The sequence below is a fragment of the Perna viridis genome, chromosome 11 (assembly GCF_037379345.1).
Source record: "Perna viridis isolate PV_CMFRI_1.1 ecotype Kerala chromosome 11, ASM3737934v1, whole genome shotgun sequence".
Lineage (NCBI taxonomy): Eukaryota > Metazoa > Mollusca > Bivalvia > Mytilida > Mytilidae > Perna > Perna viridis.
In genome coordinates, this window is record NC_142455.1 from 32,449,521 (window position 1) to 32,476,249 (window position 26,729).

At 30.6% G+C, this 26,729-nt stretch overlaps 1 protein-coding gene across 6 annotated transcripts in view; it reads right to left on the minus strand.

The window, feature by feature from the left end:
• LOC148603761 (uncharacterized) overlaps positions 1–25,602 on the minus strand; it is a 49,903-nt gene extending 24,301 nt beyond the window's left edge. Inside the window, exon 1 of one of the 6 annotated variants that reach the window (XM_088553729.1) lies at positions 25,455–25,602. In XM_088553729.1, the coding sequence (XP_088409855.1) occupies positions 25,455–25,536 (82 nt within the window). In that variant the 5' untranslated portion in view covers positions 25,537–25,602. Of the gene's footprint in view, positions 1–220; positions 784–1,677; positions 1,864–6,534; positions 6,693–13,065; positions 13,209–25,454 lie in introns of those variants that run through there. The other 5 variants (XM_088553731.1, XM_088553730.1, XM_088553733.1 and 2 more) reach the window with 5 other exon arrangements.
• Between the last annotated feature and the right edge of the window lie 1,127 nt (positions 25,603–26,729).

A 26,729-nucleotide genomic window follows, 5' to 3' on the forward strand; every position in this document is an offset into this window, starting at 1 on the left:
TGCATTTTTTATGTTCAGGGTGATAAAATGAGATTATATCACCTAACATTTCCATTGCTGACAATTCACACATTGAAAACGAATTAAATAATTCCGGTATGCAATTCTTTCTTTCAAACTATATAATAATTCTCTTTAAGTAAAAGACGTTAACACAAGATTTGTTGGACTTAAATTGCGTGAAATTGACAAAACGACCAAACAAATATGTCAGACCTACCTGCATTTGTTATTCCTATACAAACAACAATGATAAGAACATAGTTTGTGCATCTAAAGTTTTGTTTTCTAACAATATCCATCACGAATTTAATCGCATATTACATGAACATTCAGCTGCTTCAGGCGCAAAATGTATTCTCAAATGTAGTAAAATTTGAATACACACGATACGACACTTTGAAAAGAGCAGTTTATACTACACATATACATGGGTCACTTGTTTCTTTAAAAGACGTCATAAATCCATAGGTAGTAAATATCTATTCTGGTTTAATGATTGAAAGATTCTATTGACAAGCACTGAATTTTCTGATCGACCTTGTGTAAGTAAGTAAAACATGAATTATATTTTGTAATATTCAGCCATTGAATCATCTAGCTCCTTCAGTTTCAGCATAATACTGTGCACTTGTTTACTATTAGAATTTATCGTCAACGAGACGAAGACGGTACTAAATTGATATATTCATATCTTTTCACATGGTAATCCCTTTCATTGACATGTACAGGATGAAGGAAGTGATCATTAATTCAATTTACCCTCACCATATAATTTGATGAAATTGCATGTTTAAGGACTTAATGGGTAATTTACATCTGTACGTTCTAACATGATAACTTATTTATGTTTAAGGAAGATCATACCTGTAACACGGAGTAAACTTTACTATTACTTCAAAATCATACAGACATATTTATTTTTTTCTATTGATTGAGTGATTGAGTGTTTGAAATGATATAAACAAAATAAATGATTTCAAATGCTTTTGGCATAAAAACGAGAATGTTAACATCAGAAGCCTCTTCTCTTTCAAGGGGATATAATTGATGGATATTTGTTTTCTAAGTGGAGATGATTGGCGGGAAAATGTTCTCTTGAAATGTAAAGGGAATTTCAGTGTTTTTCTCAACATTGCAAGAAGAATAGTTCGTTAACCTTCAATTTTCGTTTAAAAGAATGCCAGTAAAGGGTTGTTTACATAAAGTCAAAAGTGATTGTTATTTTTCTAAGGTATGTTTATTCAGGATCATCTTTGAGAAAACTAGGAAGGATAATATACTAGAAATATTTCGTATGATCTACTTTAAAAATTATCTTTACTAAAGCCTGAAGTCAATATGAATGTGCTTTTTGATCTGAAACCCATTACTCCATTCGTACTGCATAAACTAAAACTTTAAACATAATGTGTTGAACATGATATATTTACTGTTGACCTTTAAAAATCAATAAATAACCTGTAGTATGTAACATGAACCTTTGACAATGTAAACCAACAGGTTACGTAATAAAAAATAAATGAAAATGTTTGTGTCTAGGACAAGGCTATTTATTACTTGTATGAATTGTGCAGTTTAACACATTGGTAGAAGATACAACATAAACCGTATATTTACATAATTTTACTGACAACATCGTTCAAATATTTCAATTTCAAATACTAATTTACATACCTTTAAAACGTCGTCAGAGCATTATATTAAATCCCCCATTTACAAACAAATACTCAGTTAAAGGCATGTGATATATACATATATATACTAGACGACAAACTACATCTTTATAGAGTAAGCATGTTGATCTAGCATTGAAACATCAAATTACACGATATTAAAGTAATCTTGAAAGTCTAAGATTACTACCAAATTTCTAACTGAATTCATGAACTATATTTGGTCTCAGAATTATTCATCGGACCATTTTGTCATAGTTTTCCTTTCCTATTTCGTCTACTTGACTTTGTATGAGCAATTCGGTGGGTGTTTCTAGAAAAGCATAGGACGCTTACCCTACCTGTGCACCTGGTCCTTGCTCCCAGTTTTTAGTGGAGTCCGAGTTGCTCATTTACTTTTTGTTACTTTGTATGTATTATTTTAGTTACTTTATGTTCTTGGTTTTGTTTGTCTGTTTTCCATGTCTGGTCTATAATATGAGTTATATATATATTGACTTTAAGTAAAGAAACATAGAATAACCCCCCCCCCCAAAAAAAAAAAAAAAAAAAGAAAAGAAAAGAAATATATGAATGACATAAAACAAATTTGATGTTTTATAGTTATACTTTCATATCACGAATCAATTTAAAATTCGCCTTTTTCATGAACAAAAGCGTAAATTCATTTGTAAAACAAAATGTTGGCAATAAAACGACATATATATTTTAATGCTTGTGTCAAGTGGTACCTCAATGTTTTACATGTGACGCATGTCAGGCATACTTTTTAATGTTCAAGATCCACTGAAAGCGATACATAAAAGCTATATTGGCACATAGTTTGGAAATATTACCTTACAACAAAGATTTAATATGACTTTAATCTGAGGTAGATCAAATCAACAAGCTATTTAAATGTATATTGAAAACTGATGAGTATTTATCGTCTTTAGTATTATGATAGCTTACGTTCTTTCTTTTATCAACCCAATCATTCTTTAAAGTTATAAAAAAGCTTTGAACAATATGAATTTTAGTTACTTTTTAATACATAAATACCAAACTAAAAAGTGTGGTTAATGAGATTAATACATACAAAATATAACCCTCCGCTTCTCTTTAAAAAAATTTAAAACTACACATGTAAATTTGAATGTTTTTATCTTGTTTACATATTAAGTAGTAGTTCGGTAATGAGTAATGCAAAATGTGATTCATGCTTGGAAACTCTACTTATTGTTATTTTTGATATTATTTTTTGAATTGCCATAGTTAACAGAAATAAACATTCACTTTGTTCATAATAATCCGAGTTCTTAGAAGATAAAAATGAAAGAAGAATCCACTAAAGATTTTAAATTAAAGGGAGATAACTCCGTAAGAGTAATCAAGGGAACCAAGATTCTATCGGTAATCAAAAGAATGTAATCCAGGGATAAACTTGCAGACATGGAAAGAGACATACACAACAAAGAACATAATGTAACTAAAATCATACATATAAAGTAACAATAGAAATGAGCAACCCAGACTCCACTTAAAACGGGGAGCATGTACCAGGTACCCCGGTAAGGTAAGCGCCCTCTGTAAATGACACTCAATTACAATAGAATTAATTCGATGATTTTCAATGTTGTTTATTTCTAAGAACAGAGAGATTGGAATGAATAATTACGCATTTTATGATATAGACCCATAAAACTACAAAAATAGAAATATGTAGCCTTTTTGGGGGTGTATCACTTTTTTTTTTAGATTTTGCATGATTTTAACAAAGACTACTTCTTGATATTGTTTGACAACTACTAATTATCTGATTCGACAGTCGAGTGACACCTATCGAAACTGAACTCCTCATAATCCGAAAACTATGTTATCCATACTGATATCCTATACATAGGATTTAATTTATTTTAAACTTTGTTTAAGTGTCAGTTTCTGTAAGAATCAGGCAGCCGCAGTAGTTGAAGCAAGGTTATGAGAAACGCACATTTTGAAAGTTTAATTTGACTATTTTTAATGTCAGAATTAAGGAAAAAATACAAGACTTTCCATATAACGTTGAGATATATTTCCTTGAAATGGACTGAAAATGAAAATTTAGGGCGGATAACTCTGTGAAAAAAACATCATTTTTCTAACATTCTATTGAAAAAGTTTAGAGCAAATTCAGTGGTGCAGGGTTCAAATAATGGTCTTTTTAAATAGAAAAAGCATCCTTGAGTATAATTATATGTTAAATCAGTGGGTTTTTTTACATTAATGTTTCTGATTTTTTTTTTCATTCTTACAAAAACTTACACTTAACTGAAAACTTCCAGGTTACACCATGTGCATATCTAACAATATTAAAGATATTTGAATCCTTTCACATTCAATGGAAAATCCATTAAAAAGATTAAAAAGTTATATAAATATAATTAAAATGTTTGAAGTATGTCAATGCACAATGACACTTTATAAATGCAGTGAACCATAAATTACAACTTTCAATAATGGATGAGTTTTGTTAACTCATCTGACTTTGTATTGATTAAAAACAACGTGCAAATACGTTATTCTCAATAAACTTACGAATTCTATTTGTAATAGAAAATATCATAAATAATTTTAAAGTAACATGCTTCGTTAACACAATACTAGTATCTTGAGACATGACAATTTAGTGATTATTGTTACCGATTTGTCCTTCCTGGCAACATAATACCGAAAGTAAATAGCACCTATAATAATTTTGTACAAGGGTTACATGTGTGTAGTTATATAATATGAGTATTAATGAAATGAACGCTAGTGTCAAAAGAATAAATATGACGAAATAGTACAAACTTTAAAATACTTCAATCTCAAACAATTACATACTTTTAGATATCCCCTCAAAGTATTCAACAAATTTAAAGAGTAACCAAGGGAACCAAGGTTATAGCGGTATTCAAAAGAATTTAATCCTGGAACAAAGACCCGACATGGAAAACAGACATACACAACAAAGAACATAAAGTAATTAAAATCATGCATACAAAGTAACAAAAGCAAATCAGCAACTCGTACTCTACTAAAACCTGGGAGCATGGACCAGGTGCACCGGTAGGGTATGCGTCCTCTGCTTTTATAGAAACATCCGCCGATTTGTTCATAAAAAGTCAAGTCAGGGGTAGGCAAACGAGGAAAGGAAAACTATGACCCGTTGAATAAATCAGTTTTCATGGTGCAGATGGATACACGATAACGATCCACGAGTTCATGATGACGACCATAAAACTTCTGTAGTGATGATTTCAATCTTGTAGCAACTTAACCCTGTTTCAGAGGCCTTTTTTTTAGAAGTCTATAGCTAGTGCGATACAAGCTCTGGCATAACGTACGAGTTGTGATATGAACACTGTGTTTTATAAAATATCTGGCATTAACCTATTTCCAAAAGTGAACAAAATGGATGCATGAAGTACTCGTTTCAAATTTTCGCGATTTAAGTTACTGAACTTGCATATGCATATGTTGGAACTGACAATTAATAATTTAAATTCCCTCTTTTTTGTATGCTAAGGTTTTAGTTTTGTTTATAACAAATGTATTTGATCAACTAGAACAAATGGGATAGGACACATGTTAGTCAAACTTATGAAGTCTTCTCCCATGAATTACATTTCTTACAATATAACACAGAGCATACTAAAAGGACATACGGTATTGACGTGCACAAGAATAAAACGAAGAAGAAAACAACTAATATCAATTGAATAAATAAAATAACAAAACAAAATATTAACAAATACATGTAGTTATTGTGTGGACCCGACGCCTCCAAATATTTTATACAACGAGGAAACGTTTCGATTTCTTGATAAATGTTAGAACTTCTTCTACAATTACCACATTCATTTTGTTTGTAAGATCTTGATGCCCACTTAAGAAATTACCACTTTCTATTTGTATGGGTAGCCAATTCATTTTAAGCATAAGGCCATTTCAGATATCATTGTAAAAAGAACAGACAACGAAGAAATGATTTACATCCTAATTTTAGCACTACAATTACACGCTGGGCTAGACACTATGTTAGTTTTAGCAAGATCTCCATTTAGAAATGAAGCCGAACAACGGAGTTGCGAGAGTATTATGATAAGTTTTTGTGGGCCATAAAAATAATATGAAAACGTAGTTATTTTTGACGATTTATCTTTTAGCGCTGCCTTGAATTTTGAACAAGAACTTAGATCGCGAACTGATGGGTCGGCGAAAAGGGTAATAGAATGTAAAATGTGTTACAAACGTTTGTTTATTGTGAAAAAAAATCCTAATATTCACGTTAGCAGAGACAAAATATAATTAAAGTACACAAAACATGTATGAGTATGTCGAACAGAATGTACACACAATCATTTTGAGCAACAGCTTTAATAGTACGGTAAGAAGTCATGATTTCTGCTAAAATCGTGTTCCCTTGATTACTCTTTGATGTAACAACTAAAACACAGGATCTTAAGATTCCCATGATGCTGTGCGAATTTTATGGTTAGAACATGCATAAAATAACAGGATTTTTTCTGTTCCCAGTGTGTTTTCTTTTTAGGGCATTTAATGAGGAACCAAACGTTTGTTTTAGAAACTCAGTAATAGTTCTGATATATTTTAATGACTACTCACCTTGAGTAATATCATTAACCAACAACTCGAAATAATTAATTAGGTAGAATTTACAGTATTATGAGTAAAAACTCCGTTCTGATGTAAGTTTGCTTACATAATTACCATAAATATATAGCTGTGTGTGGCTAAATACAACAATCATTTTCTGAGAATGGTTACGTCATTCTAATTTTGATTTTATACTGTATGGTAAAAATGTAGAAAATGTACGCAAAAAATCACTAACCTGAATCAGTGGAACGAAATACGAAAGCAGAAACAAAAAGAATAAGTTTACATATCCAAATTAACTTGACGTTTATGCCCATGACTGTTTCTTTTGTAAAGCAACTGTATCGCCTTATATGTTTTCTTCTAGTTACAAATATGTATTACATAATATAAAACAGGTTATATATAGCAAAATATACACATATAAAAGCTGTGAAAATATAAGTTTTCTATACATCACATGTAGGGAATAAATAGAACTTGATTAGTGTTCACTTGTCCATAACTTATAAACATATTATATATTGTCAAAAATTCTTTACCTGAAGGATGAAAGTAACCAAAAATATCATTATAAATAGGAGGGTATTTTTAATGGTCCTTTTGGACTTGTGTTCAAACTTTTTCCAGATAAAACTTATATTAACTCATGATATGTAACAATGAAAAATCGATTGTCCATACACCCAATTGAATCTAAATTTTGTGAGGTAAGGTAAATTAAACCGTGTATTTAAGTAGGGTAATTACAAACACACGTTATATATATTCATATTAATTTAGTCCGACAAATTGTCATCAGTGCATGATCTGCGTTTTAAAGAACAATTCTTAGGTTCTCCAGAATCAATGTTTACGGCAGTTATCTTGTTTAAGAGCAATCAAGGTCATCAAAAAATGTAAACCAGAGGCAAAGACCAGACATAGCGTATTTCATAACGTATTTCTTATTTTGTAAACATTATGTAGGAATAATACTAGGCAATAGTTTAAAAGAATGTCAAAACAAGATAAAAAGAACATTTGTAGAACAAATGACAATACTAAGGCCAAAACCAGAAAGTTTGATACCCATCTCAATGATCCTGACTTGGTACAGGCATTTCCTGATGGAAATGATGGGTGAAACCATCTATTATAGCGTGCTTAACCCCTCGCGTCAATTGCGTTGAATTATTTCATGTATGTTATAATTTATAAAAAGGCAACAGACTAACTGCCAATTTGCAAGTGCAGAGGATAACATTTTATATAATAAAAGGAAACATAAACAAGATAAAAGATAATAAAACAAACATAAAAAAAAACTAAAATAAAAACAAAAACAAAACAAAACAAAACAGACATGCCCAAATTTCCAGCCTTAGTGTGAACTATACAGTTACATTATGCGCACTGTGTCGCACACCAAGTTACCCCGTCAAATTTTGCAAAACTTAAAATTAAAAGTTGAAATTTGATGGATATATTGTTAAAATGTAGTTAAGCATTTATATACAGACAGATGTAATATATTGTATGCTAAACAGGTATAATTTAAATGAAGAATTGTATCCGGAACGTTTCAGTCACCTGCCGTATTAGGTTCTCTCCTCAGTATCAGATGGCTGATTTTCAAATATCTTATTTCTCACAAACTTTTGGAACTACAATTGTGAGAGAATGAATCGAAAAGAATCTTATTATTTTTACCCTTTTTCCACCTACTCCATGAATGCTTTCATCCTGTGGCAGTGTCTAAGTGCCTGATATTTTATACAACATAGTATTTGGCTGTTCGTTTTGGAAAGGCACCCCTGATTTGTACTAAAACTCAGTAATATTTTTTTTCAGTATGTTACCATGGCTACTGGATTTTATAACAATAATCAATATATTACTTATAAATGATTTGGACCTCCACACACCAAGGATTTAACAAAATATGCACTTTTTATGACAAAACACTAGCAGCTTTATTGCAACAAAATCAGACCAAATTTTCAGAAATGACCTAACTGTATTGTACTACCTTAGTTACTTCAAGCATTTTTTGAATGGAAAACACCAACTGCAAAAGCAGACGAAAATTTCTTTTGAATACATTATTAAATGGTCTTGCATTGGGGAAACGCGTCACTTTTTAGATGAAAATGATCAAAACAAGTCAAAGTACACACGATACATTGATGATATATTTTTGAAAATCCATCATTTATAAAGTCAATATCTAGAACATTCATAGTTTTAATAATACATTAAATTTAGCACTTATACATTGCTTAATGCATCTTTATATGTATATGACACACAAGCATAAGTCAAACTTAGCAACACATGTTTTGTAACGTCTATATAACATTAACAACAAAAATGTAACCACCATATTTTAGAATAAATCTACAGCTGTCAAAAACATCAAAAACATGATTTGACATCTGAAATTTATATAGTTCTGTTCCTAAATGAATAATGCAGTGCAAGCTAGCAATTATTTGTGACAAACTGCTAAATCTGAAAGAAAACTTTAATATTTCATGTTTATTGGTGTTGGTATTCAGCTGGATCATGGTATAAAATATCTCAATTCATCTAAATTTAAAGAAATTGCAATTTTTTTAAAAATATTAATGCTAGCTGTTAATATTCAACAAATTTACCAAATATAAAATTATGACCTATATTGTTGAAAAAAGCATTGCCGGGCACAGCCTGAGTCAACTACTGTTGGAAATTAATGTCACGCAATTATTCATACTTTTACACAAAAGGACACACTTATAAGCTATATATAATCCTTTAGTCTCATTGTAATGAACAAAGCAACATAATGAAAACAGAAAGATTGAAATCTTATCATACTAATAAGATTTAAAAAAAACGGATGTTTTTTAAGTCTAAAAGGTTAATGACAAGGTTATTGGTTAGCCGTACTGTCTCATCACAAAGATTATTTTTCATATTTCAACTTGAATATGTTCTCTTAAGGTATCTTTTTGCAATAGAAGGCATCCTTTCATACCTTTTCCCACCTTATAGAAGATATTCCTCAATGAAACATTAAACAATGCTTCAAAAGAACAGAGTTACTGCGGGTTGACACCTTTGTTGTGGAAGTTGAAACCTTTCTTGGAGTTATCCTTTAACATCAGTTTCACTTTGGTGCCTGCGTATTAGTAGTCATTCAAATGCCCTAGTGACTAACATCCTTTTAATTTGGATTACCTCCCTTACTCCAGGTCAATTACTTTAACTGAGCATTGTGAACAGTAGAATAAAGAGTTGAAAATTATATGTTGTATTCCGATGAGAACCTATCACTGAGAGTTTCTAGGAGATTCTTCGCGTTTTCAGGTACTGCATAGAAATGATAACACTAAAAGAGTAACAAGTGTTGCAGAAGGACGGGGACCCTATATGGACAGCTAAATGGATTAGAGTAGATATTTCCGAGAGAGATTCGGAGGTTTATATTGCAATCCAAGCTACAAAACGTTGTTTTATTGGAGTCATATTGAGCTATTGAATCAAAAACAGGTTTCTTATAATCCGTCAGTCAACGGTTTATGTGGAACACTGGTACTTATTACACTTGATGCATTTGACAATTATAAACATCATATGAACAGTTGAAAAATAAATCATTGAGGTTATAACATACAACTACTATTTTGTCTTGAAAAGGGAAGGAATAGTACATGTCACTCGACACAGGATGAAAAACAGCAGATAGTCTTTGAAGTGATAAAATATTGTCACAAATAGATACAGACGTTTTAAACAGACACTACAAATATATCACATTCAAAGTGCATTGGAAGAAAAACGCGAAACAGGAAAATCTGCGATCTTCATACATAATGTAACTAATAATGGTAAAGGTAAACTATTGACCAAACTTGATGACTTTTCATTCATAATTGTCAACTTTCCTTTCATCTGTGGCAACATCCCTTTAGCACCTGCGTATGGGATGTTCATATCAAAACTCATACGTTATGCCAAAGCTTGCCGTAACTACTCAGACGTTTTGAATCGCACTGGACTTCTTACCATTGGGCTCCTGTAACTGGGTTATTATTTTGCTACAAGATTGAAGTCTTCACTAAAGAAGTTTTATGGTCGTCATCATGAACTTGTGGATCGTTACGGTGTATCCATCTGCACCATGAAACTGATTTGTTCAATAGACTAAACACATAAAACATATTGAAACAAACAAAAAAGTAAACAGAAATACACAAAACAAAGCCTCAAAGCACTTGCACAATGATAAAATCAGATAAAGGCCTAGCTACAGGATTGTAGCTCCCTCGACACACTAGTTTAAGTGGAACCACAAAGAGGTCTTACCAGAAGCAACAAAATATCCGAAGGTGAGATTAACATCGGGGAGAAATCAGTTACCGTTACGAGAATAGTTTTCAAATAATGAAATATCGTTTGAAATGGACACATTAAATGAAGCTAAAAACACTCAAAAAACAAGTATCTTAGAAAATCTTATGTATAAGAATCATGATACAAATTGATTAATAACTGAGCGTACCGTAGTTATTTCATCTTTGCAAGCCCTAAGATAAGGTAAAATCGCCTTTAAATTGATTTCATGTCTTATCGTTATATATATGACTTGTCATATGCTAACAAGGAATTTCAAACAACAGAAGTGTGTATAGTATTACGTTCTTGAAAATAAACCAATTGTGTAAGTCTGCATGCATTACACCATCTGTTCTCTCTGACACAAAACGTTTTTGTAGTACGAATTTCGCAGTGCATCAACACTGTCTGATCTGATCGGGATGACGAAACACTCAAAAATGTTAGAAAAAATTAATTCACATGCGTTAAAATTGTTCCGGTGTTTTGTATATTTCACATAATCTCTATATAACTTTAAAAAAATATGATGAAAACATTTATCAAAGGTTATGTTTCCACCGTTCCATCCTAATTCGTCGTTATATATACAATTATAAAGTAGGTTTGTTAAAAATTACCGACAGAACAAATTTGTTTTCAGTGATACTACACTAACGATTTTTGATTAAGTAAATCGCAATATTCAGAAAAATTGACATGCGCTCATTAAACTTAAAGATGGAAAGGATGTCACTTCTTTCGAAATATATTATATAATGTATGATGCTAGGCGTATGTCGATTTACAAAGTTAATCAAGCATACAATTAACGGCACTTCACAGGAGGTACGCTATATAATATTCACAACAGAGATAAACTGTGACAAAAAATTATATCAATCAGATAATAACAGAATGAATACTGATTAATTGTATCCATATTCCCCTCGTAATGTTGTCAAAGAAACACGATACTGCGTTAACGGATACGTTAAAAGCACAAGTCAATTACAAAACGTAAACAAAATACAGAAACAGAGCTTTTAATTTTGAATGTCATGTATGCTTTTTTTCTTTAAAAAATACACGACTATGTGTGTATGAGTTATTAAGGTACGGATCAAAGTACAAATCACGTATCCAATTTAAAAAATGATGATAAACAGAAATATTTGTTCTATCTGAACAACCTCAAACCTTCAAGAAAGTCAGTTTAAGATAAAAATTATAACATTTTTGTTTTATTTACAGCTTCGGAAAGTAACGATACCTATAGAAACACTCATTGTTGTCAAAACTGCTCCAAATACTTTTTTTAGTTACAAAATGATAGATTTACGCCACACAAAACATTTGGCAAAAATATGGGCTTTCCACCATCTGTATAACCTATAGCCGAACATGTTTTTCAAGATGTCAGTTTCTCTATTAGTAGGACAATCGGAAGTGGATGTTAGTCCAAAATGTAACCCGCCCTAATCAGTGACCTTCCGCGACGTTTGGACTATTTCGTGTGTATCGACTGTTCACAAAAATAACGTTTAAAATGACAATGTCATCTTGAAATGATTTCTGTGATATATCCACTTGTATGGCAAGCCAAAGTGGACAAAAATGAGCATTTTCTAATATTAAAAACTTATGTTGTAATATTACAAATTCATTCTCTAATATTACAAATTGTATTTCTTATATCACAAAACACTTTGTTGATATTAAAAATCATTTTTAATATTAAAAATTCAATTAAATTTCTAATATTAAAATACGATTTTTTTAAACGGAGAAAAGGGTAATAGAATGTAAAATGTGTTACAAACGTTTGTTTATTGTGAAAAAAATCCTAATATTTACGTTAGCAGAGACAAAATATAATTAAAGTACACAAAACATGTATGAGTATGTCGAACAGAATGTACACACAATCATTTTGAGCAACAGCTTTAATAGTACGGTAAGAAGTCATGATTTCTGCTAAAATCGTGTTCCCTTGATTACTCTTTGATGTAACAACTAAAACACAGGATCTTAAGATTCCCATGATGCTGTGCGAATTTTATGGTTAGAACATGCATAAAATAACAGGAGTTTTTCTGTTCCCAGTGTGTTTTCTTTTTAGGGCATTTAATGAGGAACCAAACTTTTGTTTTAGAAACTCAGTAATAGTTCTGATATGTTTTAATGACTACTCACCTTGAGTAATATCATTAACCAACAACTCGAAATAATTAATTAGGTAGAATTTACAGTATTATGAGTAAAAACTCCGTTCTGATGTAAGTTTGCTTACATAATTACCATAAATATATAGCTGTGTGTGGCTAAATACAACAATCATTTTCTGAGAATGGTTACGTCATTCTAATTTTGATTTTATACTGTACGGTTAAAATGTAGAAAATGTACGTAACAAATCACTAACCTGAATCAGTGGAACGAATTACGAAAGCAGAAACAAAAAGAATAAGTTTACATATCCAAATTAACTTGACGTTTATGCCCATGACTGTTTCTTGTGTAAAACAACTGTATCGCCTTATATGTTTTCTTCTAGTTACAAATATGTATTACATAATATAAAACAGGTTATATATAGCAAAATATACACATATAAAAGCTGTGAAAATATACGTTTTCTATAAATCACATGTAGGGAATAAATAGAACTTGATTAGTGTTCACTTGTCCATAACTTATAAACATATTATATATTGTCAAAAATTCTTTACCTGAAGGATGAAAGTAACCAAAAATATCATTATAAATAGGAGGGTATTTTTAATGGTCCTTTTGGACTTGTGTTTAAACTTTTTCCAGATAAAACTTATATTAACTCATGATATGTAACAATGAAAAATCGATTGTCCATACACCCAATTGAATCTAAATTTTGTGAGGTAAGGTAAGTTAAACCGTGTATTTAAGTAAGGTAATTTCAAACACACGTTATATATATATTCATATTAATTTAGTCCGACAAATTGTCATCAGTGCATGATCTGCGTTTTAAAGAACAATTCGTAGGTTCTCCAGAATCAATGTTTACGGCAGTTGTCTTGTTTAAGAGCAATCAAGGTCATCAAAAAATGTAAACCAGAGGCAAAGACCAGACATAGAAAACAGACATACACAACAAACAACATCATGTAGATAAATAATACATACAAAATGTATGTGCTATTTAAACAATGGAAAGTTTTCAACTCGATGTTCATGCCAATGGGTTTGTGGATCAAGTAAAAGTTAACACGTGACAATTTCATTGGCCAATTACAAAATACATTTTGAAAATAATCAACGTACTGCCTGATACCTCTTATTTATTTCCATAAAATCAATATATATATTAATGGTAAAAAATGATTAATTATTTATTTGAGTCTTGGGGCTAGACATAATGTTCATAAAAACATGTATTGCAATATATATTTACGTCTCATTACTTGAATACAAATTGTTCAATGCAGCGTCTTACCTGATCAAAGATAGCAAATATAGATAAAGTTTAATGACAGATGGATGCAAATAATATTTTATATCATGAATAATTTAATAGAAAGAATGATTTCCTTTTAAAAACCAATTAAAATCTATTAAAAACTATTAAAGTTTCACTATTGCATTTCAATTACTATTTCATAACGTATTTCTTATTGTGTAAACATTATGTAGGAATAATATTAGGCAATAGTTTAAAAGAATGTCAAAACAAGATAAAAAGAACATTTGTAGAACAAATGACAATACCAAGGCCAAAACCAGAAAGTTTGATACCCATCTCAATGATCCTGACTTGGTACAGGCATTTCCTGATGGAAATGATGGGTGAAACCATCTATTATAGCGTGCTTAACCCCTCGCGTCAATTGCGGTGACTTATTTCATGTATGTTATAATTTATAAAAAGGCAACAGACTAACTGCCAATTTGCAAGTGCAGAGGATAACATTTTATATAATAAAAGGAAACATAAACAAGATAAAAGATAATAAAACAAACATAAAAAAACTAAAATAAAAACAAAAACAAAACAAAACAAAACAGACATGCCCAAATTTCCAGCCTTAGTGTGAACTATACAGTTACATTAAGGCGCACTGTGTCGCACACCAAGTTACCCCGTCAAATTTTGCAAAACTTAAAATTAAAAGTTGAAATTTGATGGATATATTGTTAAAATGTAGTTAAGCATTTATATACAGACAGATGTAATATATTGTATGCTAAACAGGTATAATTTAAATGAAGAATTGTATCCGGAACGTTTCAGTCACCTGCCGTATTAGGTTCTCTCCTCAGTATCAGATGGCTGATTTTCAAATATCTTATTTCTCACAAACTTTTGGAACTACAATTGTGAGAATGAATCGAAAAGGGTCTTATTATTTTTACCTTTTTTCCACCTACTCCATGAATGCTTTCATCCTGTGGCAGTGTCTAAGTGCCTGATATTTTATACAACATAGTATTTGGCTGTTCGTTTTGGAAAGGCACCCCTGATTTGTACTAAAACTCAGTAATATTTTTTTTCAGTATGTTACCATGGCTACTGGATTTTATAACAATAATCAATATATTACTTATAAATGATTTGGACCTCCACACACCAAGGATTTAACAAAATATGCACTTCTTATGACAAAACACTAGCAGCTTTATTGCAACAAAATCAGACCAAATTTTCAGAAATGACCTAACTGTATTGTACTACATTAGGTACTTCAAGCATTTTTTGAATGGAAAACACCAACTGCAAAAGCAGACGAAAATTTCTTTTGAATACATTATTAAATGGTCTTGCATTGGGGAAACGCGTCACTTTTTAGATGAAAATGATCAAAACAAGTCAAAGTACACACGATACATTGATGATATATTTTTGAAAATCCATCATTTATAAAGTCAATATCTAGAACATTCATAGTTTTAATAATACATTAAATTTAGCACTTATACATTGCTTAATGCATCTTTATATGTATATGACACACAAGCATAAGTCAAACTTAGCAACACATGTTTTGTAACGTCTATATAACATTAACAACAAAAATGTAACCACCATATTTTAGAATAAATCTACAGCTGTCAAAAACATGATTTGATATCTGAAATTTATATAGTTCTGTTCCTAAATGAATAATGCAGTGCAAGCTAGCAATTATTTGTAACAAACTGCTAAATCTGAAAGAAATCTTTAATATTTCATGTTTATTGGTGTTGGTATTCAGCTGGATCATGGTATAAAATATCTCAATTCATCTAAATTTAAAGAAATTGCAATTTTTTCAAGAATATTAATTCTAGCTTGTGAAAATAAGTGTTTCATCTTACATAATATAACAAATTTTTAATGCTTTTAGGGTAGGGCATTTTTTTATAATCAATTGTTGTTGCTAAAATAATGTTAATATTCAAGAAATTTACGAAATATAAAATTATGATGACCTATATTGTTGAAAAAAGCATTGCCGGGCACAGCCTGAGTCAACTACTGTTGGGAATTAATGTCACACAAATATTCATACTTCTACACAAAGGGACAAACGTATAAGGTATACATAATCCTATAGTCTCATTGTAATGAACAAAGCAACACAATGAAAACAGAAAGATTGAAGTCTTATCATACTAATAAGATTTAAAAAAAAAACGGATGTTTTTTTAAGTCTAAAAGGTTAATGACAAGGTTATTGGTTAGCCGTACTGTCTCATCACAAAGATTATTTTTCATATTTCAACTTGAATATGTTCTCTTAAAGTATCTTTTTGCAATAGAAGGCATCCTTTCATACCTTTTCCCACCTTATAGAAGATATTCCTCAATGAAACAGTAAACAATGCTTCAAAAGAACAGAGTTACTGCGGGTTGACACCTTTGTTGTGGAAGTTGAACCCTTTCTTTGAGTTATTCTTTAACATCAGTATCACTTTGGTGCCTGCGTGTTAGGAGTCATTCAAATGCCCTAGTGACTAAAATCCTTTTAATTTGGATTACCTCCCTTACTCCAGGTCAATTACTTTAACTGAGCATTGTGAACAGTAGAATAAAGAGTTGAAAATTATATGTTGTATTCCGATGAGAACCTATCACTGAGAGTTTCTAGGAGATTCTTCGCGTTTTCAGGTACTGCATAGAAATGATAACACTAAAAGAGTAACAAGTGTTGCAGAAGGACGGGGACCCTATATGAACAGCTAAATGGATTAGAGTAGATATTTCCGAGAGAGATTCGGAGGTTTATATTGCAATCCAAGCTACAAAACGTTGTTTTATTGGAGTCATATTGAGCTATTGAATCAAAAACAGGTTTCTTATAATCCGTCAGTCAACGGTTTATGTGGAACACTGGTACTTATTACACTTGATGCATTTGACAATTATAAACATCATATGAACAGTTGAAAAATAAATCATTGAGGTTATAACATACTACTATTTTGTCTTGAAAAGGGAAGGAATAGTACATGTCACTCGACACATGATGAAAAACAGCAGATAGTCTTTGAAGTGATAAAATATTGTCACAAATAGATACAGACGTTTTAAACAGACACTACAAATATATCACATTCAAAGTGCATTGGAAGAAAAACGCGAAACAGGAAAATCTGCGATCTTCATACATAATGTAACTAATAATGATAAAGGTAAACTATTGACCAAACTTGATGACTTTTCATTCATAATTGTCAACTTTCCTTTCATCTGTGGCAACATCCCTTTAGCACCTGCGTATGGGATGTTCATATCAAAACTCATACGTTATGCCAAAGCTTGCCGTAACTACTCAGACGTTTTGAATCGCACTGGACTTCTTACCATTGGGCTCCTGTAACTGGGTTATTATTTTGCTACAAGATTGAAGTCTTCACTAAAGAAGTTTTATGGTCGTCATCATGAACTTGTGGATCGTTACGGTGTATCCATCTGCACCATGAAACTGATTTGTTCAATAGACTAAACACATCAATCATATTGAAACAAACAAAAAAGTAAACAGAAATACACAAAACAAAGCCTCAAAGCACTTGCACAATGATAAAATCAGATAAAGGCCTAGCTACAGGATTGTAGCTCCCTCGACACACTAGTTTAAGTGGAACCACAAAGAGGTCTTACCAGAAGCAATAAAATATCCGAAGGTGAGATTAACATCGGGGAGAAATCAGTTACCGTTACGAGAATAGTTTTCAAATAATGAAATATCGTTTGAAATTGACACATTAAATGAAGCTAAAAACACTCAAAAAACAAGTATCTTAGAAAATCTTATGTATAAGAATCATGATACAAATTGATTAATAACTGAGCGTACCGTAGTTATTTCATCTTTGCAAGCCCTAAGATAAGGTAAAATCGCCTTTTAATTGATTTCATGTATTATCGTTATATATATGACTTGTCATATGCTAACAAGGAATGTCAAACAGCAGAAGTGTGTATAGTATTAAGTTCTTGAAAATAAACCAATTGTGTAAGTCTGCATGCATTACACCATCTGTTCTCCATGAAACAAAACGTTTTTGTAGTACGAATTTCGCAGTGCATCAACACTGTCTGATCTGATCGGGATGACGAAACACTCAAAAATTTTAGAAAAAAAATGCGTTAAAATTGTTCCGGTTTGTTTGTATATTTCACATAATCTCTATATAACTTTAAAAAAAATATGATGAAAACATTTATCAAAGGTTATGTTTCCACCGTTCCATCCTAATTCGTCGTTATATATACAATTATAAAGTAGGTTTGTTAAAAATTACCGACAGAACAAATTTGTTTTCAGTGATACTACACTAACGATTTTTGATTAAGTAAATCGCAATGTTCAGAAAAATTGACATGCGCTCATTAAACTTAAAGATGGGAAGGATGTTACTTCTTTCGAAATATATTATATAATGTTTGATGCTAGGCGTATGTCGATTTACAAAGTAAATCAAGCATACAGTTAACGGCACTTCACAGGAGGTACGCTATATAATATTCACAACAGAGATAAACTGTGACAAAAAATTATATCAATCAGATAATAACAGAATGAATACTGATTAATTGTATCCATATTCCCCTCGTAATGTTGTCAAAGAAACACGATACTGCGTTAACGGATACGTTAAAAGCACAAGTCAATTACAAAACGTAAACAAAATACAGAAACAGAGCTTTTAATTTTGAATGTCATGTATGCTTTTTTTCTTTAAAAAATACACGACTATGTGTGTATGAGTTATTAAGGTACGGATCAAAGTACAAATCACGTATCCAATTTAAAAAATGATGATAAACAGAAATATTTGTTCTATCTGAACAACCTCAAACCTTCAAGAAAGTCAGTTTAAGATAAAAATTATAACATATTTTTTTTATTTACAGCTTCGGAAAGTAACGATACCTATAGAAACACTCATTTTTGTCAAAACTGCTCCAAATACTTTTTTTAGTTACAAAATGATAGATTTACGCCACACAAAACATTTGGCAAAAATATGGGCTTTCCACCATCTGTATAACCTATAGCCGAACATGTTTTTCAAGATGTCTGTTTCTCTATTAGTAGAACAATCGGAAGTGCATTTTAGTCCAAAATGTAATCCGCCCTAATCAGTGACCTTCCGCGACGTTTGGACTATTTCGTGTGTATCGACTGTTCACAAAAATAACGTTTAAAATGACAATGTCATCTTGAAATGATTTCTGTGATATATCCACTTGTATGGCAAGCCAAAGTGGACAAAAATGAGCATTTTCTAATATTAAAAACTTATGTTTTAATAATACAAATTCATTCTCTAATATTACAAATTGTATTTCTTATATTACAAAACACTTTTTTAATATAAAAAATCATGTTTAATATTAAAAATTCAATTAAATTTCTACTATTAAAATACGATTTTTTAATATTAGAAATTGATTTTCTAATTTTTCAAAAATCAATTTGTGATATTACAAAATGTGTGATATTTTATAATATTACTAAATCAGGAATTTGTAATATTAGAAAATGAATTTTTAATATTACGAAATGAATTTCTAATATTACGAAATGAATTTCTAATATTAAAAAATCTTTTCTGATATTAAAAAAATGATTTTGTAATATTAAAAATTCATTTTCTAATATTATAAAATATTGATTTTTGCCCAGTTTGGCTTGTCATACAATGGACAGCAATCTTGAGAATATAGTCGTACAGGTTCACTTGAAAGTCACGGATGAAAAAATGTACCTAATTAATAAAGGAGGCTTGTATTTCATTTTTCAATTTTGGATTTTTATATTACTGTTTACTGTTGTTCATTGGCACAATTTTTGATTACTTAAAACTATGAAGAAAATATCTTAAAATGATTGCAGTTTTAATTTTTATTGCAGTTAACTGGCTCAATGGCTTTTTTTCGAATTACACCCGACTGAAATGTATGTTGCATGTTTGGAGTTAACTCGAATATTGAGAACGACACTAAGTTTGTGAATGTAGAACAATAGCTATTTCGTCATTTCGACATAATTTGTCATACATAGACATGACATATGCGTGACTTCAGCTGTTTAGAATATTACAAAATGTATGATTCCACCGTGTAGATTGAAATTATTCTGATCAGTCCATATGTATGTTGCACTAACAATGTTCATTTGTAAGGGACTTATCACGTTATACTGGCATGGGGAAAGGGGGGAGGGCTCCCCATCTCTGAGCCATGTAACAGAAAAAAATATATAACCACTCTTATGTTGATAAAGAAAAATTACCCCCTACTGGTCCTTCTGAATAAAATGACAACTATATTTTTGTAGACAGGGAGGTCTTGATCGTTTAAGACCACTGCTGGACGTGAAATAAATTAAGGTGCTAAATTAATTTCTTCGACACCTGAAAGTAAAATACAACAACATTCTTCACTTTTTGTTTGCTTGCTAACAACACGTATTTAGAAATGAAGGAGAACAACGTTTTGTTTTCATAACTGGACTATGCGGGACAGTACACCTAAGACAAAAAAGTAGAAACAAAAATATACTAATATCATGTTTTGTAATATGTCAACATGTTGCGGTCGTCGTAACTACAACATATTTTGTAAATAAAATAGTTCATTTGCAAAGTCACCCTAATGCCCATGTATTTAGAAATGTTGCCTTATGGATAATTACTTCTGTACGTTATAACATGATAACTAGTTTATGTTTAAGGAAAATACACACATATTACACGGAGCAAACTTTTCTGGAATTGCAAAATCATACAGACATGTACTTTTTTTCTACTAACTAATGCTGTAACAATGATATATCTAGATTTTTTATATTGTTAAAAATGTACATAAACATAAGTTTTAAAAAACCTCTTTCAAGGTGTTCATTCAGGGTCATCTTCGAGAAAAAAAAACTAAAAAAGTTAATTATTAGAAATAATGGATATGATCTTTCTAAAGAATTCTTTAAACTGAAGCGTGAAGTCAACATAATTGTGATTTTTTTTATTTGAAACTCATTACTACATTCATAATGCATAACATTTAACTTTAAACATAATGTAACATAAAATTATATAATGAATCGAAAATGATCTCTTTATTGTCGACCTTTATTCATCCAAAAATAACCCGAAGCGTGTAATATGGACTTTTGTCAATATATATAAACTGTTTACGTAATAAAAAAAAAACATGGAAAACGTTTGTATATTGTTAATTTTTACTTGGATGAACTTTACAGTTCCACAGAATAGTAGAAGATACCACAGAACCGTATATCTACATAATTTTTTCTGAAGAAATCGTTCAAATATATTTGAATTTCAAGTTTTTATTTACCTTTTACCATCAAATCGTCATCAAAAAATACCCTACCTGTGCACCTGGTCCATGCTCCTAGTTTTTAATGGAGTCTGAGTTGCTCATTTACTTTTGTTACTTTGTATGTATGATTTTAGTTACTTTATGTTCTTTGTTGTGTATGTCTGTTTCCATGTCTGGTCTTTGTCCCTGTAATACATTCTTTTGATTACCGCTATAACCTTGGTTATGATTACTCTTATATATAGGTAGAATTTGTTTAAATATAATATATTATTTCTGTACACCAACATATTGGTCTTGTACTGTTTTACCCAATACACAATGAATCCTCGGCTTCATTGTCATCTTAAAAAATTAAACGGCAGGCTGAAAATGAAAGGAAACAAGACCATGTACAAAAACAAGAACACCATATTTTGTATTTTGGGAAGCTGATGTCAGGATAAAAGGTGAAGACCAGAACAATAAACATTTGAGATAATGACAGTACAATTCAAATAACTTGAATTTCAAATATATTCTAGTAAACGATCAATGCAAATAGTTGCAGATACAATGTGTATTATTTGTAATTTGATATTTGTAATTAATATTACAATAATACATTTATGGGGAATGGGAATGGGACTTGGAATAAGGAGATTGGGAAAAAGGTTAAAACAAAACTAATTGCCAGTCCTTTGAACAGAAATATAGTTATGATTCCCGGACTCACTAATTCCTCTGTAATGATGAAAAGATGCAGGTCTTAAAACTTATATTTGACTAATATTAGCCTTTTTTAGAAGCTATTGCTCCTTTGAATGCAATTGTTTACAAGAGTTCAGTTACATTACTTGAAATGAAACTAGTTATGACTGTATTATCAGATATTGTTTATTTAAGCGTGTGAAGAGCGGCTAGATGCTCCGTTTTGTGTTTTTAGGAAAATGCTCATACTGATAAACTAGTCTGTTTGCATGTTGTCATGTGACCAATAAGAGTACTCGTGATTTCAAGTCAAAAAATAAGATACCGTATATTGTAATACAGATACTTAAAAAAGAATCAATTTGCCAATTGAAAGATTGCTGGTATTTAATCCGTCAGTTTGGGTGCAAATCAAAATTGATGAAAAGAAAACACATGCTAATGCGCATACTAATTCATTTTTGTACTTTTACAATTAAACGTCTTTCCTATCAAGTCTTACGTCTAAAATTGGGCATATCCATAGCTTATAATAAATCATTCTGTTAATTTTTATTTCTTTGATCAACTGAAAACCATGTTACCAATGTATTCAAATACTCCTTTCAGCGCCCCCAAAAATACCATTTATGTTCTGGAATGGCATGATTCATTGATCATCAATGTGAAGAGGTCTTTTTTTTTATTTTAGAAATTTCTTTGATCCAAGTTAAGGCGTATATTAACAGCGTTCGAAGGTGCATGATTTTTTTTAATTTTTTTTACTTAAACCTCAGCTTTGCTTTTAACTACATAAAAAGTCCTAATTTGTCCTATTCTGATTCAAAATAAAGCATGAACGCTACAATTCGATTTTTATTTCACTTATTGTTTAAGGTGTCCAAGTAAATTTTCGGAGCAATACTTTGAATTGTTTGGATTGTTTGGAATAACTCTCTAGGTTATACCGAACAAAAACCCTGATAATCAAAAGAAGACATTTATATAGCGTTTGGAAATAAATGTTTTAATTCTTAAACACCAAACAGGGGATATCTCAATTCTCTAGCCCGACTTTACTTTGTTGTTATTTCTTATGCAATATGTAACATGTAGCTTTCGTAAATGGTTATACTCCTTGTTCATTTTGTTCATTAAAGATTGGCACTGATTAGCTGAAAATTAAGCGTCTGTCGGGAGCAGGAATGTTGCTTACAATGTTCTTTTTCTGAAATCATAATCTCCAAACATTTTATTAAAGTATTGTTATGCTACAAATTAGCATTTTCGCAAATATTGAAGTTAATTCTTATTGATGAATGGATAATGTTATACCTATTGCTTTGGTTGCTAAGATACTATATTAATGTAATGCATGTATTTCGATTGTGTTGAAAAATAACAACATTGGGAACCAAATATGAATATACCTTTTGACAATTATGGAATAATGATAACCCAAAAATCAAACAAACAAACAAAGGAAAATTAAGCAGATAAATGAGAAATATCATTATGACAATTTTAAATGAACCAAATGTGCGTTTTACTGTGTAAGATTTTTGTTAATGAGAATTTTTCGTTCATATTAAGATCAGTTTTTAAAGAGTAGAACAAAGTTTTCTTTTGAAGTTCTTGAGTGTAAAATAAATATGTTTATCTTAGTTAATTAATAAATAAAACCCAACCATCATCAATAAACGTATAGGAAATTTGGAATTTAACTTTTACATGTGCATGTAGAATGGATTTTAAGCTACTATTTGTGGGTGGGAAATTAAAAGAGCGAGGATCCGATCGCAAAAGTTTTATGTAAGAAGTTTTTTACAACTTGTGACCACGCAAATTGTCAATTATAAATTTATCATTTGGTAGAAATTCATGTTCATTGTTTGAACTGAATTCCAATTTGTCACAGCAACTTTTTGACATCTTTAAAAAAAAAACATAAGTATTGGGCAAAGTGTGACACTTTCATGTTAAGTGTTCTTCATTTGAAATATGACAAGATAAAAAAACTTTTAGAATGAGTCTCCAAAATAGGTGCGTAAACCCAGTGAGGGAAGAGTAATCAAGGGAACCAAGATTATAGCGGTAATCAAAATAATGTAGTCCAGGGACAAAGACCAGGCATGGAAAACAGACATACACAACAAAAAAACATGAAGTAACTAAAATCATAAACACAAAGCAACAAATGAATGAAAAGTCATTACGTTTGTCGTACGGTTTGGTCAATAGTTTTCCTTTACCATCGATTTCTAAGTGTAGGTCAAGATATGGGAACAAGTAAAGTCTATTAATTGAACAGAATCCATAAATTTCTTGTGAGATAAATATGAACAATAGATGAGCAAATGCTAGTATAATACCATCACACATTTACTAACGTTTTGTAAAATGGTTTATATATTTATATATTTGCCTTTGTTAAAAGAAAAGAGAAAGAGGATATACTGTATGTTCTAAACGTTTATTTTCTGTAAAAATGTCCTTCAACTGAGCTTAACAGAGAATAAAATGCAATTAAAATGAATAAGTATGTTGAACAATCATTTTGAAGTAATAAGCCTTAAGGTTCGAGGGAAAAATGGTTTGCCCTTCAACGAAGTGTAAAAGTTCTGTATTCCAGTTTTTTTCCCTCACTTTCGTCATGTATTTTTATTTTTTTTCATGATATGAAATATATGCGGATGAGTATTAGGCTATTTCCAATTCTAGGAAAATGACCAAGAATAAGTTGGGCCTTTAAAATCTACATTTCATGAGATAGAGATTTAACCATAATTATAGATTGATAAAACAACTAAAAGATTCCTAAGCATCCCAATCATGGTGTATGTATTTTATGGTTGTAAATTGCATGAAATAACCGGAATTTTTCTATTCCCTGTGTTTCCTTTTAAGAATCAGATTCTTTCTTTTTAAGGTCACAAAAATATTTAAAAAAAGAATCAAAAACTGTATTGTTTAACCATGTTTTACACTCTCCGAAGATGCTTTTCACTTACCAGATACTTGAAAAGGCATATAATAAGTCACGTAAAACTTATTCTAAACGTCAGTAACAGTTTTAAATAAGTTTCTATGACTACTCACATTAACCAATTTACAAAACAAAACTTGATACTCCATTTATAAAGGGATAGAATTTATAATAATTTTATTAAATATTTCGCTCTGGTTATGCTTTTCTGTACGGTTGCTTACACATTCACCCAAAATTTGGATGAATAAATACATTTTCGACACAGAATGATAATGTCATTCTAATTTTAATTTCATTCTGTATGGTAAAGATGTGGAAAACATTAAAAAAAATCACTAACCTGAATCAGTGAAACGAATACCAAAAGCAGAAACAAAAACAGAAAGTCTACATATCCAAATTAACTTGACGTTTACGCCCATGGTTGTTTCTTCTGCAAACCAAGGTTTCGCTTAACTGTCTTCTTCTTATAGTAGCAAATATGTATACATATTACGTAATATGATACTAAGTCACATATTTTGAAGCCTATAAATATCAGGTTTTTTTTTGCATTGCATGTAAGAAATAAATAGATTGATTTGTGTTTACTGGTTTATAAAATATTTACATATCATATTTTGTAGAAACAATCAATGATGAAAATTATCAGTGTAAATAAGAAAGAACGTTTTGACATGTGTTCAAACTAGCTTGAAGTAGATAATTACTTTTGCCATTACAACAATGATGTTAACTCATAATATATTACAATGAAGAATTGTTTTTTATAATGTTTGTATGATTTTAGTTACTTAATGGTCTTTGTTGTGTATGTCTGTTTTCCATGTCTGGTCTTTGTCCCTGGATTATATTCTTTTTATTACCGCTAAAACCTTGGTTCCCTTGATTATTCTTCCTGAACAAGTATTTTCATCAATTGTATATAACTATTTTGATCGACTCGCAGACTATGTAGTAACTTACTCTCATTATCCAATGTAGCATCTAAATATTAAAAAGTGTGATCAAAGAAACCACGATTCTAGCGAAAATCAAAAAAGCGCAATCCAGGGACGAAGACAAGAAAGTGATCACAGACATCCACAACAAAGAACATAAAATAACTAAAATAATACGGACAAAGGAAAGGTAAATTTACAATCGTTGAATTCTGGGAGCATGAACAAAGTGCATCGGTAGGGTAAGCGTGTTCTGCTTTTCTAGAAACATCAGTCCGTAAAAAAGTCAAGTGTAGGATAGACGGAAGAGGAAAGGAAACGATAAACTTCACGAATTTAATGAAAATGTGTTAATTGATTGTGAAGAATCATTTGAGATTGTATTAGCGATAATATAACAATGACATTATACATGCGGTTGAAAAGTATATGGAAAATGATACAGGCTTTTTTCTTTTTAAATGTCAAATTTGATCAATATATTTATTGCATTTCAAAAACAAGTACTTAAATAAGACAATTGCAAACACATGTTACACATATTCATGTTGAATTAGTCCGTAAAGTTACCATCAATACATGATCTGTGTTTTAAGAACAAATCTAAGATTCTCCAAAATCAATGTTGTACGACAGTTGTCTTGTGTAAAAGGTGTGTGCTATTTAAGTATGAA